At 45.0% G+C, this 18,323-nt stretch overlaps 1 protein-coding gene across 7 annotated transcripts in view; it reads right to left on the bottom strand.

Annotated features, from left to right (window-relative positions):
• Nucleotides 1-18,323, bottom strand: part of KIF1B (kinesin family member 1B) — a 144,807-nt gene that overhangs the window by 36,745 nt on the left and 89,739 nt on the right. For 5 of the 7 annotated variants that reach the window (XR_006206688.1, XM_042953765.1, XM_042953767.1 and 2 more), the window contains 5 exons: nucleotides 11,539-11,632; nucleotides 10,391-10,539; nucleotides 8,782-8,960; nucleotides 7,443-7,580; nucleotides 166-284 (listed from right to left, as the gene is read on the bottom strand). Coding sequence is in view for 6 of the 7 variants with exons in the window: in XM_042953765.1 (XP_042809699.1) it covers nucleotides 166-284; nucleotides 7,443-7,580; nucleotides 8,782-8,960; nucleotides 10,391-10,539; nucleotides 11,539-11,632 (679 nt within the window). In the remaining variant the exon portion in view is untranslated. Of the gene's footprint in view, nucleotides 1-165; nucleotides 285-5,440; nucleotides 5,690-7,442; nucleotides 7,581-8,781; nucleotides 8,961-10,390; nucleotides 10,540-11,538; nucleotides 11,633-18,323 lie in introns of those variants that run through there. The other 2 variants (XM_042953772.1, XM_042953771.1) reach the window with 2 other exon arrangements.

The following is an 18,323-nucleotide window of genomic DNA, read 5'->3' as shown; positions in this document are numbered from 1 at the left end:
GAATCCGTTTATGATACTCGGGAATAATAACTAAAAGGAAGCAGTAAAGGCTTTCTCCAAGGCAGCCCGTCAATCACGTAACCGAAGCGTGGCCCCCACACAATGGGACTGCTCTGTCTCTAGGCAAAGACTCCCCAGCTCCCAGTCCGGGAGAGGGTCACCTACCTGCAATGGCCTGCACAGCCACACGCAGAAATCCCCGCACTTCACCCTTCTCACTGACAATGGCCACCCTGTGAATCAGGGGCACAGGATACAGCAGGTTGCTCAGGTAAACAAATGCCCTGGAGACAGAAACCGGCAGACAAACATCTGAGCATCCCACAGACAGAGAGGATGGCTTTCAGAGTTACCGAGAATATCTTCAAGAAACTGTGAGCTGGCTTCTGGGCCCTGTCTTAAGGTCACCTTTCTGTTCTGTACTCCCAGACTGCCCCCTCCCGCCCCCGCCCCCATTGCTTTTTCAGCACAGATGATACAGAAAGAAATGCAAATGCTTGGTAAAGCAGTTGACAAAGACCAACTTATACCAAATTGCTTCCTATAAAAATGATGAGTTAAAAAAAAAAAAAGACTAGTTGGAGGTCGAAGAGTAACAATTGGAAGCAGACTTTCGAGGTACGGCCCTGTGGATGCTGCTAAGGGTGGAGAGAAGGGAGCCCACCGAAGAGCCTCACCTTTCAACATAAGCAATTATAAAGGTGTTTTGTTTTGTTTCTCCCAACAGATAAAACAGAAATCAGGAGACAAAAAAGGCAGGGAAATGTGATGAAACACAGCTAATTACTCTAAAATAGATTTCAAGTCACAGCATTATGGGTCTTTATTTTTCCCCTAGGAAATGACTGTTATCTTCAGGCAGGTGACTGACACACATGAACAGAGAGGCTCTGTAGCTAGAAGTTTCTGCGTAGCAAGCATATAGGAGACCCTGGAAGGGCACTGAGACAAATGTTGAGGGAGAATACAGCTGATCTCTAAAGGGCTGCTTTTGCTCCTGGATCCAAAACTTAACTCAGAAATGCAAACACAGAAGGGAGGTTACAGACCTCACATGGTCGATTTCAAACAAACTAGCAGTCCTATAGCACATTTGCACTCTTTTTACTTCTTCCGTTATTTTGTGGCTACTGAGGGTTTTTTTAAATAATAAAAATGCGATCACAAAGCTTAGGAGTGTTCACGTCAATCAGTGGATGGGATATAGAATCTAGTTCCCACTGTTACTCCTGTCTTCCGACTTGGTATATGCTGATCTTTGAACACAAGGCAAAACAAAGAGCAAACATTTGCACCAAGGAATCAAACGTAACTGAACGTGACACATGTGACTTTCTGCTTCTTTTCCTGCTCTGTATCTACTTTAAAACAAAGAGAAAAGAAGATGGAGGGGCTCTGTGGGGTTTCAACTCAATGCAATGAAAAAAAAAAACCACACACAGAAAATAGACAAAATACACCACAGAAAAACAAATGTTAATAAAACTCTAAGAGCATAAATGAAATGTGAATGAAAAGTATAACAAAAATAACTAACTGTAAATAAAACACTGAATCAGATCAAATGAAGTCTATTTCCCTTTCAGTCTGCTCCAAAGGCGGGGAGGGAAATGCTAAGAAACAGAGGATTAAGCTTTGTTGTATAAAAATTAAAAAATGAAAAGTCTTCTAAAAAGGGTTACAAACGAGACTCTCAAACATCAAAGTGCTGTGACAGAGTTTAAAGACTAAGAATCTGGCTTAAGGTACCAAATGGATCGTTTCACTTCCAAGGCGGCACCACACAGACCACCTCTGTCTCTCAATGGCATTCCGGCCACACCTGCTGACATTCGATGCCTGGCCATCACCGAGCCACTGCACATTCTTGTCCCCTGCCTGGAGTCCTCCCTGAACGCTGCGACCCACCTCACACCACTGATTTCACACCTTCAGGTCTTAGTCTGAACACCGCTCTCACGACAGCCCCCGCTTCCCACCCACCCCCCACCCCCCACCCCCCCCACGGCCTCTGGTGTTAAATGGTCTCGGTAACACGATTCCATCATTGCTATGATTTCCGTTTATTTATGTGATTATCTGTCTGTCTCGCCCACCAGACTGCAAACCTGTGAGAGCAGAAATCATGTCTGGTTTTGCTTGCCCCTGCCTACAGAGGGTCTGGCATATCTGAGTAAACATACTCAATAAATATCTGGCGTACGACTTAATGTCTAGGTACGTAAGTGAAGAAAAAATGATGTGCTCTCTATCTTTAAGTAGAAATGGAACATTTCCCAGAAAAATGGGTTACACCAGAGGTAGAGAAGCAAAGCCATCCAACCTTACATACTAGGTTGATTTTTCTAAGCTATACTCAAGATGGACATTAACTATATAGAACAAGTTTAGGTTCCTCCCTTGTCTTGACTTGCATAGCTGGTTTTATACTTAGAGCAGGAACCCCTGTTTCTAATTTTCAAAAAGCTTACCACTTGAAGGCACCACATATCATGTTCACACACACATTACAACAAAGCACTGTTTGAGCACACGTTAAAGACAAGAATCTCCTTTCTGCCCATGGCAATGGCTATTGCAAAGGTGAAAAAACAGAAAGTATTCTTGCAAATTTCCCTTTTTAGAAGAGAATTCTGTAATCCTATAGCAGTGGCAGGGGCACTGTGGCCACATAAGGGCACAGTCGCCAGACAGCTCCCTGTCCTATTATCAGAACAGAGTCCTCAGCCCAAAGTCAATGCTGTGTTAAGTTCTCCTCTGAAGTTTTTTAAACTGGAATTTTAATAAATACTCTGCATTCTTGAGAGTCCTTCTACTTTGAGCTAGCAGACTGAAGGAGAACAGGGATGAGACAGGGTAAGATGTAAAGGATATATTAGCATAAATTCTGTGAAGTTACATCAAGGAGGGAAACAAATTTTGTCAACATAAAGATAAGACAAATCAGTATAATTATGGTTCTAGTTACAGAAAAAAAAAATGTCAGTTCAGACTTAGGTATTAGAATAACCATCTTTACTCCCTTTTAACCCAGAGACTAGCTTAAATATTTTACATTTCATCCCAAATTATGATGGATGGTTCATAACATCCCAGCATGCCATAAGAGAACAGCTAAAGGGACAAGCTCTTTTAACATTCACATAAAAATTCACCAGAGGCAGCCAAGGCCAAGAAACAAAACCTACAAATGGAATTTCACAAGAAACTGGAAAGTTTTACGAGGGAATTGTATTTGCAATTAACGTGCCAATAGGGAAAGGCCAATCTTGTGAATCACAAAAACAGGAAAGAGGTCACTTCTCTTACCCAGATGTTGACCACTACACAACTGGGTGATGTTGCACAGGTATCAGTTTTGGTTGTGGATGCAAAATGTAGTTGAGGGCAAAAGTAAAGAGCTATCTTTCACTCCTCCGATCGCCATGATCTCACCTCCTCCCCCAACCTCTTCCTTGCAAGGTAAAGTTAGTCTTAGAACCCAGGGAAACCAAACACATGGAAAAATCCATTCCTGAAAGGCTCTTTAGTGTGTCTTTAAAGTGTCAAACAGACACTTCAACTGAAAATCAGAGCAGAGTTCATTGCTTTTACCTAACTTGTATCAGATATGATCACAATGAATAAAACCATAGAGAAAATAACGCACATATTTTAGAAAAAGCCAGTGAATGTCCACATTAAGTGGGATTCTGACTTCAGTTTTCCATACAAGTGACTCAAAATACAAACGCCTTGGAGTAGAACTCTTCACCAAGATACTCGTTTCGCTAGTGTGGATGACAGAATCTCAAAGATGTAAAGGATCTTTAAGGCTCTTTGTTTTCCCACCTAACTCATCATTGTGCACTCGAGAACCCAAGAGGCCTCGGTTTAAGTTAAGCCTAAGCTAGGACTCAGACTTCAGACAGTCAGGGCCAGTGCTCTTCCCGAAGTGCCATGTGAGGCGAAGCTCCACACTCCTCACTGTGTTGACAGAGTACGACACGAACGGGTGGCGTCAGAAGCTGCGCAACTGGCACGGGGACCGAGCCCTTTTTGAACAGAGACTTGGTTCTAACTTCCGACCTTTTTAGAACGCACACAGCCATAAAATACAAAGAGCGCATGGTCCCATTATTTGTACACAGGACTACTTTTCTCAGATTTAATATAAATCATCTTCTCCGAAATACTAAGCATCTATTCCTGGCAATATGCTAATAAAACACAACAGTCATGGCTGCATCATCCCTTCATGTTTATTCAAGGGAACACTGAATAAATGCCCCTCCCCTTCATAAGACCCCAAGACTGTCTAACATTAAATTACGACCCACGGTCATATTTGAGACTTTCATGTCTACAAGAAACCTCTTCTTTCCCCTCTCTCCCTAAACAGCGATCGTTTGCTTCAGTAGTCACGCAGTCCTTGCCAGGCAAGGACATGCCGACACCACGCGAGGAGCTCAGTTTCAGAACCTAAAATCCCCACTGGGTCGGGACACTCACTGCCCTTCAATTTCTAGATAACTGGCACTTACCCATTTAACACTGACATAATTCCCTATTTTCAAAATGTGTGGCCCTAATGAGGCGTTACAATTAAATTTCATACTTTAAAACCTAGGCAGACTTTTGTATTAATCCAGTGAGTGCTGCACTGTGGAATTCGTAATGAAACTTACTTGAGCGTGAAGACCGGGTTCGGACAAAGCCTCCAGTATTAGGAGGGTGTGCGTGAGAGCTCTGCAGCACTGACAGATGGGGTCAGAGACAAGGCCTCAGTTTGGAAAGTCAAACTGAACACAAAGCAGTCTCATGCAGTGCTGAACACATATCCATTGTTGATGGTGTCAACAGATCACTTCACGAGATTCATCATAAAGCCTGCAGGTGAAATTTTAGCAGAAGCCAAACACCTCAGATGGGCTCGGCGAAACCGGCCAAAGAAAGGCATCCGTCTCAGACAAAAGCAAACTTCGTGTTCCTGATTCTCGTTTGCACCCAGAGAAACTAACGCTCCTCCCGATTCCACTCCTGTCCTCTCGATTCCGGCCGGTGTGCCCAACCATGGACTTGCTCTGCTCTCAAGTCACCCCCACACGCTTCCTCGCTCCCCTTCCTACAAAACGGAAGCGTTAGAACACGGCAACATTCTTCGACCCTGTAACCTGTGACCCTTAGCTTTCATTCCTTTCTCCTCTGGGGTTTCGTCCTTCGGAAGGAAGTCACTGGGCACCCGAAGACCAGGGGTCCTCCACTCAGAGCCCTCACACACCGCCGCGTGCTATGCCAAGCAGGCTGCGCACCTCACAAACGCTGCCCGAGGGCCCGTCTCTCGCCAGACTGGCCCGTCACAGGCTGATCTGCTGAGGAGAGACCGTCCAAAATTGCACAAGGAGCCTCGTTAACGCAAGAGCTGGTCCCTTTTCGCCCTTCTGACGATAACCTCACCAACCTTCCCACTAAAATGAACCACGGGGATCGGTCGTAAAACGGGTCATGCCCGTCACTGAAGAGCTCTGATCCCTCCTCCGTCCCTGCGTCAGAGCCGGTGTCGTCCACGAGCGCCTCGTCCTCAAAATCCTCCATGTCGTCTTGCTGCTCATCAGCCAGCTCAGTGACGTCGGAGTCGGCCGTGGAAAAAGTGGGGGAGGGTGTGCGGTCCGCAAGGCGCTCGTTCACGCAGCCGTGGAAAATGGGGGAGCTAGGCACCAGGGAAGACGCCGACGGACACAGCCAAGGAGAGAGGAACAGCTGGTTAAACAGGAAGCTACAGGCGCCAAAAGGACAGAACCCACTGGGGAGCCAACACGGTACAAGCGAGTGGAAGAGCAAAGGGTAAAATCAGCATAAATCCTCTGGTTCAGGTGGAAGGCAACAAGGACTGATCCTTAGAATAGGAAAAGCAAAGGAAACACACGAGTAGAAGATCTCAGGTGAACGGTGTGCTGTAAAAATGTTTCTACTTTCCGGGTCACACGAAAGATCGGCGGCCAGGCCTCAAAGGAGCCACTCAACATTTGGTGCAAAAATATGGTTTAGATCTTTACCCCGATTCCCACATCATCTCTGAGCAGAAAACAAGATGGATGGAATGGCGTATAGCAAAGCAAGTTTCGTGCCTTGCTTGGGTGAGAGGTGTTTGGCCAACTCAACTCTTGAAAAACGCTCCACTATTGGAGTAGAACGGAAAGGATTTAAACTTCATTTCTACAAAATACTATGACTTTGCTCCTCCTTTATACCCAGTTCCTTTAAAACGGTCAGAAAATTTTTGCAATTAAAAAACAATTGAGGGGCGCCTGGGTGGCTCAGTCGGTTAAGCGTCCGACTTCAGCTCAGGTCACGATCTCGCGGTCCGTGAGTTCGAGCCCCGCGTCGGGCTCTGGGCTGACGGCTCAGAGCCTGGAGCCTGTTTCAGATTCTGTGTCTCCCTCTCTCTCTGCCCCTCCCCTGTTCATGCTCTGTCTCTCTCTGTCTCAAAAATAAATAAACGTTAAAAAAAAAAAAAAATTTAAAAAACAATTGAAATTCCGAAATCATTAAGCTAAAACTTACATCTCTCTGCTTTTAAAATTCTAAACATCTAAGAACTTGGACTCAGTATGGATTCCCAGAGGCATTATCTGTTTTCACTACATGTTGAAATTTATGTACACACAAAAGAGGCTCAAGAGGATGACCAAGGTATGTGGTTGGCTCACCCTTACAAAGACTATCGTGAGATAAACTGCTTTAAAAAGAAAAAAAAAAAAAGTGAGGACACATCGGATCATGGAGAAGTCGCAAGATGGTAAGCTGTAAGTCATTCTATGATTTTAAACTGGGCAGGATACAGACACAGGTTTTCTTTTAAATCTGTCTCGTTCAGGGGTGCCTGAATGGTTGGTTCACTGGGAGTCTGACACTTGACTTTCTTTTTTTTTTTTTCCGACACTTGACTTTGTCTCGGGTCATGGTCTCACGGTTGGTGCATGGGTTCAGGCCCCATGTCGGGCTCTGGGCTGGCAGTGTGGAGCCTGCTTGGGATTCTCTCTCTCCCTCTACCCTTGCCCCTCCCCCACTCATGTTCTCTCTCTCTCTCTCTCTCTCTCTCTCTGCCCCCCCCACTCATGTTTTCTCTCTCTCTCTTTCCCTTCCTCCCTCCCTCCCTCTCAAAGATATATAAACTTTAAAAAATAAATCTATCTCGTTCAACTGTAAGAGGCAAGGAAGATTGTGAATTACTCTAGCCAAAAGTTGAGACTTAAATCCGCACGCTGAATAAAATGAAGGGAAATATACCAAATAATACAGTGGTTGTGAATGAGTGGATAAGATTATACATGGAACATTTTTAAATTTTTTTACACGGAGCATTTTTATACACTTTCTTTTAACTTTCTGTAATATCTGCTGAGGTTGAAACAAAACCATTCACTATTTAAAAAGAAGACACCAATGAAATCATCACGTACCTTCCTACCAATTTGAACCAATGGAATCGATCATAAAATGGATCGCTGCCAGTCACGGTGGCTTCACTTTCATCCTGGGCACCAGAGGCCACCTCACCTGCTCTGTCATACATCTCTCGCATCAAATCCAGCCTCTGCCTGCATAAACACAAACATAAAGTGCACCGGGTTAACATCATGAGATTGTATTACAATTTCACTTTGGAAGCATCTTCCATGCAAGATTTAAAAACAAAACAAAACAAAAGCTGCTTCCACCATTTAATGATATTAAAAAAGAAAGAAGGCCAGAAGTACAGAAACTCAAACACTCAGTATCCAAAGTGTCTGAGTCTAGACACAAGCCACCAAAAGCAAAAAAATGGCTACCTGACCTCTGCTGAATTATAGGAGAAATATAGTTCAATGGTAGAGGACACCTCCAATATACCCAACAGTAGAAAACATGTCATCAACTTAAATGCAAAGGAGAAAACTACATTATAACTTTCCTGTTTTTTACCCATCATCCTCCGGAACAGAAAAGATGACTAGTTATTACATCCAAGATAGAAATAGGTATCATGAGACTGGAGCATTGAAAACGTAAGAGGGGCACCTGGGTGGCTCAGTCGGCTGAGCGTCTGACTTCGGCTCAGGTCATGATCTCACGGCTTGTGAGTTCGAGCCCCACGTCAGACTCTTGTGCTGACAGCTCAGAGCCTGGAGCCTGCTTCGGATTCTGTGTTCCTCTCTAGCTCTGCCCCTCTCCTACTCATGCTCTGTCTCTGTCTCTGTCTCTCAAGAATAAATAAACATTAAAAAATAATAAAAAAAAAAAAGAAAGAAAATGTAAGAGGGTCTACGGAGGGACAATTTAGATCATATCTACAAGTGACAAAGGTGTCAGAGTGGGATCCACTCACTTAGAAGAAAATGGATGGGGGGCGCCTGGGTGGCTCAGTCGGTTAAGCGTCCGACTTCAGCTCAGGTCACGATCTCGCGGTCCGTGAGTTCGAGCCCCGCATCGGGCTCTGGGCCGATGGCTCAGAGCCTGGAGCCTGCTTCCGATTCTGTGTCTCCCTCTCTCTCTGCCCCTCCCCCGTTCATGCTCTGTCTTTCTGTCTCAAAAATAAATAAACGTTAAAAAAAAAAAAAAAGAAGAAAATGGATGGACAGTAAATGTCACAATGACATTTTAAATCTTGCATGGAAGATACTTCCAAACCATCCAGAACCACAGAAAAGGATGCAACAGCGACCTCCTCCCAGAACGGAGAGTCTGAGGGAGCCCATCTGAGCAAGCCACTATTATTCCCTAAATAAAACACCACTTCCTTCACGAGGAATGTTTCCATACTTGAGTTTCTCCAAAGACCAATAATGCGTCGCTCCGTTCTTCAGATCCTGCACTTCGACCGCCACCACCGTCCGCGGGAAAGGCCTGTCTTCGTGAGTTTTGTCCACCTCGGTGGGAAGTAACTCCGGAGGCAGAGGGGAGTACAAGGTGTCGGTCAGCAGAACGAACTGGAACTGCACCTACGTGAACGGAATAAACCATGCAAATGGCCTCCGTGTTTTCAGCAAGTCAGCTTCAGAAACAAGGCGACAGAATCACGCCCCACAGGGAAGAGGTCAGACGAGTAGCATGTGCTCAACAAACAGCTTGCGATTAACGGGGGAAAATATGGCCACTTGTACACTAGTCGTAGAGAACCATCCTGATGTCAAACGAAGCTATTTCCAGACTCTGTTTTCCTGCCCTGGCCCAGTGTGTTCACACAAACTAAAACCTCAGTGCACGTACCTTTGGTGACTGAGTGAAGACTCTTGAGAACGTACACAAGAGAACAAAGGGGGGGACCCGCGAGTCTGTCTCGAGCGCCCCACAGAGAGGGGGTGGAAGCGTCACGGCCGGCTTTCCGGTCGAAATTCCAGGGCCACAAGCGCTACTCTTAAAAGTGTTCACTGTACGGTAAGTGCTTTTCAAGCACCATGTCATTTATTTCTCGCTACTGCCCCGCGTTTTCGCCTACAAATATTGATTACATCTGAGACACAGTCTGTGCCTTCATTTTGTCTACTTGAAGAGAGTAGATAAAGAATTACAAAACGAAATGGGTTGCCGAGATTGTGAATGAAGAAGACGTCTTATCCCTATTTCACAGAACTAGACGATAGCCCTCGGGGAAGAGACTGAATCTCCCCAAAGCTGGGCAGTCTGTGCTCTCTCCTACCATGTGACACTGCCCACCCCCCATCATCTTGCGGCCCCCGGGCCGTTCGGCGGTGGCACATACAGTGGGATTCAGCACGTGAACTGGAGATGCGCTGTGACGGTTCGGTAATGAGGAAGATCGGGAACATTTATCGTCTTTTACCACGTCCAAGAGCTATTCCAGCTCTTTACATGTCCTTACTGTTTCATCCCTCACAAAACCCTAGACGGCAGAGGCTGCTGCCAAGCCCACTTTATGGATGAGGAAATGGAGGCGCAGGGGCGTCAGAGTCAACGCAACCAGGAGAGCTGGAATTGGAATCCAGCCGGCTGAGGGCAGAGCGCTTGTCCACTGCACAAAGCTGCCTCTCACACCCTAGAGGAGGAGGGGCACTTAGGACTCGCAGCTGTAAATGTAACGGCAGAGAACTAAAAGCAAATTGAGAATTTCAGAAGCGCAAGAGTAGCTTCCTCCTACTAACATGTTTCCCTAGCTCTTGTCGGAATATAGTCTCCTCCTCTGTAAACAAGCTAGAAAACGTGTTCTTTTAAAAATGTCATGTAATCAATATTTAATTAGTATCTACCACGTTCCAGGCACATATGTAAAAGAAAGGCACGTATAAACCTGTTTCATAGCAAAAAGCACCTGAGTTCACCCAAGGGAAAGGTCAGCTCAAGACTGGGAGCCACGAACCCCCTCAGACTCAGCTGTGTCTCCAGACGACCCATATTCTCCCGCCCTCTGTACCTTCTTCTTCAGTTCCACACTGATGGCGTTGGCCTCCTTCAGGTAAACAGCATTGCCCCAGAGTAAGTCCCTTAATGAAGTAAACTGGTGAGACTTCCATTTCCGGAAGGCCCACTGGGCCAGCTCAAATTCGTGTTGTGTCCAAGGAACTGAAAGGGCAAACGAAGCGTGATTAACGGTGATCTCCTAACTATGTAGCAATTACGTCTCTCCTCTACCTCATCTCTCTTATCAAGTTAAAGTATTGTCCAGTTTTTCTCCATTCACTTGCTTTTGTCTTCTTCTTGTAACGCTTACTAAATTCTGCTGATGTTGTGAAGGTAGCATATACATTTCAGAAAACTCAAAAAATCCTGATATTTAAAACAGTACGGGGGCGCCTGGGTGGCTCAGTCAGCTAAGCGTCTACTCTTTTGATTTCAGCTCAGGTCATGATCTCACAATCCGTGAGATCGAGCCCTGCGTCGGGCTCTGTGCTGAGCATGGAGCCTGCTTGGGATCCTCACTCTCTGCCCCTCCCCTGCTCATGCCCGCACTCTTTTAAAATAAATAAACAAACATCAAAAAAGTAAATAAAGCAATGTATCAAAGAACTATACTTCAAAAAAATTAAAAATTAAAAATTAAAAAATTTTAAAAAAGAAAAGAAATACACTTCCTTTAAAAAAATACACATATCTATTAGAGGGCTTATAATAAAGAAAAGTCCTCCAGTATATCGTGCAACTTCACGTGTATCTATTTTTCTTGCTAGTACAGGAAGCAAAAAGGTCAAAATTTTACTTCACTATTAAAAAATGAATTTAGTACATAGAGTTCCTTCAAAGTTAATTTATCTGTAACATATACGTGAACTTCATATATACAGTAATATGAAACATATATGTAAACTGCCTAAGAGACTTTTGTGAAGACCAAGCTAAGAAATCTTGTACCCCGGGGAACACTGTCAGCCCCACTCCCACGTCAGAGAGCACAGTCTGTAGAATGGAGAATCTCTTGAATCACCTTTAAACCGGCTCGGTAAGATACCAATAAATGGTAGGGTCACCTATGATCAAATCCAGCTTTGACCACAAATAAAGGGTTAATCTGATAGTACAGATCCAAAAGATCTACAGTAGGAAGTTTCCATCTCTAGATTTCACCTTCTTCCTCCTCTTCCTCCTCTTCCGTTGTCTCGGCAGCGAGGGAGCGGGTCTCAACTTGCTTCTGCAAGGCCTGCAACTTACTCTCATAGTCCTGGATGAAAACAGAGGAGAGGACATGTAGGAGAGGGGGGAAGTGGAGGGAGGGCAGGAGAGATGAGCGCAGTATTGGTGAAAGCAGAGAGAGCAGAAGATAAAAGGAGACAGAGGCAGGAAGCGACAATAAAAAGACAGACACAGAAATACACAGGAAAAACCCACAAAGCACACGAGATGGTGTGTAAAGGGTAAGTGCTGAGGAAAGCTAATGGCAGTCTCTCTCTACTCCCTCAGACACGAAAGTTCTTCATGTGGGGCTCAGGTCCAGATGGGGGGGGGGATTTTGAGGGGAAAAACGCAGGTGCCCCTTAAATTTATTCAATAGTAGTACTTAAGTAGTACCTTCACACATCAAGGAATCCCAGGGAAAAACAATACTGGAAAATTCACCAGTATCACCAACAATTCTGACTATCTAGCTGTTTGGAGGGGAACTATGGACTCTGAAGCTCTCTGTGGATGAAACGTTATTGTCTTTGCAGCTGTACGATGTGGCCTTCAGGTAACCAAAGGATCGCAGTGCTATTAGAACCAAAATAATCTATGGATTGTATTTATTCAAGAAAGATATTCTAAAATATACTATTATGATACAAAACATATTATTGTAACACACATGAGATTTATCCTTCACTTCTCCATCTACTCCATGCGTTCTCGGTGAGGGCGGGATCACCCTGAAGAGGGCAAAGAACGGCTTCTGAAGGATACAAAAAAATCTTACTTTTTATATATAAAGCACAAACGTATACACGGCCTGTAAACAGATGGACTTAGGTATCTGAGATTAAAATTTCATGGTGGGGAGAGATTAAGGAAAAAGTGTCTAAAAAGGTTCCTTGGAGCGTTAACTTTAAAAAGCTTGTGTTGGGGCGCCTGGGTGGCGCAGTCGGTTAAGCGTCCGACTTCAGCCAGGTCACGATCTCGCGGTCCGTGAGTTCGAGCCCCGCGTCAGGCTCTGGGCTGATGGCTCGGAGCCTGGAGCCTGTTTCCGATTCTGTGTCTCCCTCTCTCTCTGACCCTCCCCCGTTCATGCTCTGTCTCTCTCTGTCCCAAAAATAAATAAAAAACATTGAAAAAAAAAAATTAAAAAAAAAAAAAAAAAAAAAAAATAAAAAAAAAAAAAAAGCTTGTGTTGCGGGGGCACCTGGGTGGCTCAGTCGGTTAAGTGTCCAATTCTTGATTTCGGCTCAGGTCATGGTCTCGTGGTTCGTGGGTTCAGGCCCCACTGGGTTCTGGGCTGACAGTGTGGGGCTTGCTTGGGATTCTCTCTCACTCTCTCTCTCTCTGCCCCTCCCCTGTTCTCTCTCTCTCAAAAAATAAACTAAAAAAAAAAAACAACCAAAAAACAAATTTAAAAAGCTTGTGTTGTTTGAGAAAGCAGAGACCTTCACATAATAAAATACCATATCGTAGCATAAGCATAGCATTTTAAGATCTACTACTTGGATTTCCTGCTTCCTTGGAGTGACCCAATTACAGGCTGTCATGAGACAGAGGGTTTAGGTATGACCGCGTACTGTTGTCAAACAGGGCTCTCCAAGCCACAAGTCAAATATTCTATTCAGTATGAAGGACCGCCGAAAGCCTCCTAGCAAAGTCTATTACAAAAGGAGCTTCCAATGGCGATGCTAAGAAGGATGTAAATATTCTCAAGGCTCATCATTTATCACTCAGAGTCACAAAGGAAGCGTTGTCTCTTCAGTGGAGCTGGCAGTGAGCAGGAGCCAGCGACACAGCATCACAGATATCAAAGCACACTTTTTAGCAGACTGTATACTGTGGCAAAAAAAAATCAAGCTTGCAGGTAGAAGTTTGGCTCCTGGCACCTGCTCTTACTAGTCTTAAAATTCTGGGCAAGCTAAATCCTCTCTACACCTCATTTTGTCATTTTTAAAATGATCCGCCTCCCACACAGGACTGAAGGAAGGACCAAATGATGAACCATTTAAAACCAAATGTGAAAGTCCTCTTAATTGATAACACACACAATCAAAATGACAGGTAATGCTTTAAAAAATTTATTTTCTAAGTATATCTAGTACCCAGATCTTGGTTCTAAATACCAGTCCCCACTAAAAGGAACCAGGGCTCCTTGGGAAAACAACGGATTTCAGGTTTGAAGGAAAGTACAGGTGAGCCCAGAGTGTCTTGTGCGAGAAAGGACGGAAGTACTCAAAGACTGATGGGGCCATTTCTACAGGACACAGAATCCCACTGGCAAGTAAATAATAATAATAACAGAAACACAATATAGCACACTGAATATAAAAGAAATCCGTGAGTCCACAATGATACTGAAGGGGGGGGGGGGAAGGAGCTCCTTTTTGGGGGGAAAAAGCCAGTTAATAAATAAATGCAAAGGGATTGACAATTAGAAAACCACTACATCGCAACCTCAGATGTAGTAAGTGAGTCAAGGCAAGAATCATTAAGAAACGCTAACACAATGGAGTGAAAGGTGGATGGAGAACAGAATCGTCACAGAATCCCAAGGACTACCCTAGATACATATGTGTTAATAAGGAAGAGAAAGAGCTGGGAAATGTCACATTAAATTGATTAAACTTTAACATTACTGATAATAGAACAATTTGACATTTTGTCTACCCGATACGATGTGAGGGAAGTACACAGTGTCACCTTGACAGCATTCTTATCAAAAATGCTTAAATCTAATCTTGAGGAAATAATCAGACAACGCCACACGTAGCCGAGACTACTGAAAAATGCCAATGTAATGAAAGAGAAGAGAAATATCATAACCAGAGGTAATATACAAGCTTCGCTTGGATCTGGGATTAAAACACACACATACTTCCAACACTTATATTTTTTAGACAATTAGGAAGACCTGAAACCGGGCAGGCTACTACACAGTAGTGAATCAGTATTAAATTTCTTGGCTAGGTTAATGGTGTTAAGAGAATGTCCTTGATTTTAGGAGATACACGTGGCAGTATCTGGGGGGTAAACTCCATGGTGCCTGCAACTTATTTTCAAATGATTCAGAAAAGACAATACATAAATACGGGTATACGAAGATTCATTGCACTAGCTTTCCTTTTGGTATGTTTGAAATATTTCAAAATAAAAGGCTACTTTCTTCCCCCTTAGAAAACCTCTCTGCTCTGTGAAGCCCCTTTCAGTGAAAAGAGGAAGATGGCCGGTTTACCTAAAAATCCTCAGGTGGAAAACATGTTACTATTTTACCTTGTGGACTTTTTTTCTTGTTTTTCATTTCCCCCTGCAACTTTTTATTACAGTAAAATGCACAGAACATAAGATTTGCCGTCTGAACCATTTTTAAGCAAACAGTTCAGTGTTGTGGAGGGAGTACATTCACGCTGTTGTGTTACCACCACCATCCGTCTCCAGAACTCCTTCCACCTCGCACAACTGAAACTCCACACCCACTAAACACTAACTCCCCACTCTCCCTGTCCTCCTCCCCTGGCAGCGACCATTCCACTTTCTATGATTTCAACTACTTTAAGTATCCCATGTAGATAGTTCCTTGTTGTGGAATCACACAATTCTGGCTGTTAGTGACTGGCTTGTTTTTGAGATTTCCTTCAAAAATCAGTTTACAAGCTGGCCAAACTGCCGATAAAAACAAAATCCTTAGAGTCTGACAGTTAAGGTATGAGGGAGACCTTCCCTGAAGGCTCTAGTGGCAGTAAAGCGGACATAAAAAGGTCTCCTGTAACACTATGGGCCTAGAACTTTGATTGCATCTTGACTCGGGAAAATCTCTATCAGCAGCAGATAGGCCAAGTATCAATACTATTTCCTGAACTGGCCCTCCTCTTCCCCAAACCAGGCTGTATATGAGCTTCCAACAAGGACACTTTGCAAGTCATCAGAAAAACTCTATTGGATTTTCCTCCAACAAATGGAGAGAGAGATTGGGATGCTATTGTTCTGTTGACTTCAGGGTGAAAGCTAGGATAATTATGGAAAGCCCACCAAATAATATCTTTTAGCAGTAGCCTTTTGTGTTTGTAAGAATTCCTAACTGGTTAAATATACCCAGTATATGTACACGTATCCAAGGCACTACACACTGGCTATTCCCTCTACGAGAATGTTCTCTCTCTCCTGCCCGTCCTTCTTTTTAAGCTTACTTTGTGCCAGCAACTGTTCTTAATGTTTCTGCATAAATTATCTGAATCTTCCTAATAACCCTGAGGATGCTACTACTGTTACCCTCATGTTAAAGAAAAAGGCATAAAAAAGTTAAGTAATTTTATAAAGATCGGAGTCGGCAAGCACGGATATGGGATTTGAACTCAAGCAACGGGACTCCAGGGCACGGTCCTTTCACCACTACCCTCTCCTGCTACATGCAGGTGCTAGGAATATAGTGGTCAATGAGACAAAAGGCTCACCGGTGAGGGAGAGACAGACAATCAATAGTTAAACAGACACAAGATACACCCTGAGAAGTACTATGAAGGAAAATCAAGGCTGGCAGATAGGTAGTAGGGAGGAGAGAAGGGCAGGCGGAAGACTTTTAGATTAGGTGGTCAGGGGACGTCTCTCTGTAGGGACCACCTTTAGTCAGAGATCTAAGCAGGCAGGCTGAGATCTCTGAGGGGAGTGGTTGTGGGGGGAATCCCAATCAAAGTAGAACTAACAGCAAGTACGATGGTCCTAGATGGAAAGGAGGACCTTTTCTTGTTTTAAGGAGAAACAAGGAAACCCGGGTGGGTGGAGTGGAGGAAGGAGTGAGACAGCAGTCGTGAAGGAGGCAGACAGGGACTGGGTGATGGACGGACGGCCTTACGGGACATGGTAAGGACCGTGGATTTCATTCTGAGGGAAGCCACCGGGCAGTTTGGAAGCTGGGAAGTAACAGGGGCCTGGCGTATGTTTCCACGTCACTCTCTGTGGAGAACAGGCCGGGGACGGCAGTCATGACGCTGCCCCGGCAATGTCGAGGGAGACGGTGGTAGGGGGTCCAGGGGGTCAGCAGTAAAGGTGGTTATCAGAGAACGGGGCTGGGGTATGCTTCACGGGTAGAGGAAGCATGACCTACTGATGATGTGGTCATGGGTGTGAGAACCAAAGGAGAAACTGAGGACGGCGCTTGGGATTTGGCCTGAGCTGATCGCTCCAGTTTAGACAGGTTAACCGTCAGATGCCAGTCAGCTATGAGGTCGTCAGGTCATAGCTGTGTGTGGCATCTTCAGGTCAGGGCAGAGGACTGAGAGAACACCACTGGATTTATCACCATCACTGTGGAGATCTTTGGTGGCCCTGAGACGAGTGGCTTAGTGGGGTGACATGGGACAAGAGTCCGACTACAGAGCGAGTTCAAGCAAGAATGGGGAGAAGAAACAATAAAAGAGCAATAAAAGGAAATAACGGGGAGGGGGTGTGGACGAGTGGGACATTACAGAGAACTCTTTGCAGGCACATTTCTACAACAGGCAGCAGAGAAATGGAGTGGAGGCTCTCAGGCAACATGGAGTGTTCTGAAAGTGGTGAAATGAAGCCATGCTCGAATGAAGATGTACAAGAGAAGGGCTGAATGTACAGGGAGTTCTTGAGAAGGTGACGTAAGATGGAGTGCAGGGAAAATGGGCGGGGCTCGGGGAGGAGCCAGGCCAGTTCATCCACCAACAGGAGGGAAGGATACACAACAGGAGGCCACAGGAGGGATGGATGCATGCAGAACCAGAAGTGGGTAGAAAAGCAGGTTTTCTTAAGATCGCTTCTTTTTCTCAGGGTAGCAACACAGAGGTCATCAGATGAGAGCAAAGGAAAGGCTGCCTCTCCTTCCCAGAGTCTCCTGGTGGTAAACTTCCAAAGCATCTTACATTTTTCCCTCATAGCATTTGTCACGAGCGTGCCGTATAACTACTGGTGTGACTGTTCGTCTAACGGCTGTCTCATCCACAACTGTGAACTTCCTGAGAGCGGGGAATCTGTCACTGACCATGGGATCACCAGCATCTGGCACATACCTGTCTTCTAGATCAGTTACGGACTCACGCCCTAAGCTTCCAGTGGAAGTTCCCCCAAGACGACCATCTTCTAGATCAGGGTTGGCAAACTACAGCCTAGGGGACAAATCCGGTCCACTGCCTATGTTTTGTACATGGAGTTTTACTGGAACATAGCCACGTCCATTCCTTTGCTGCTATTCATCTACAACAGTAGAGATGAGTGGTTGCAACAGAGACCGTTGGGCCCACAAAGCCTAAAATATTCACTATCTGGTCCTTTACACAGTAAGTCTGCCAACCCCTGTTCTAGATCAGTGGTTCTCAGACGTGGGTGCTGGTCCAGCCTCGTCAGCATCACCACCGCCTGGGAACTTATCAGAAATGCAGATTATCAGGTCCCACCCCAGACCTCCTGAATCGGAAAGTCTGGAGGTGGGGCCCAGGAATCTGTGCTCTTCCAAGCCCCCAGGGAGTTCTGATGCACACTCTCATTTCCGAACGGCTCTTCTGGCTCTTCTGGACGAGGTGTACAGATGAAAGGTGGAGCCCACAAGACAGATAAGGAACTTATTCCAGGTGAGTTTATACTCCCACGCGAGAACCAAACAGGCACAAAGGACTACAGGTCATCATTATCAAAACTGTGAGAGCCGCCCTGGGATGGGGAGGAGGGTCTGGGGCAGGGAAAGGGCATGTGAGCGCAGATCTGGAAGAGGAGCTATACATGTTGAG

The sequence above is a fragment of the Panthera leo genome, chromosome C1, assembly GCF_018350215.1.
Source record: "Panthera leo isolate Ple1 chromosome C1, P.leo_Ple1_pat1.1, whole genome shotgun sequence".
Lineage (NCBI taxonomy): Eukaryota > Metazoa > Chordata > Mammalia > Carnivora > Felidae > Panthera > Panthera leo.
Note: the sequence above shows the minus strand (reverse complement) of the source record. Positions and strands in the feature narration are given on the sequence as shown.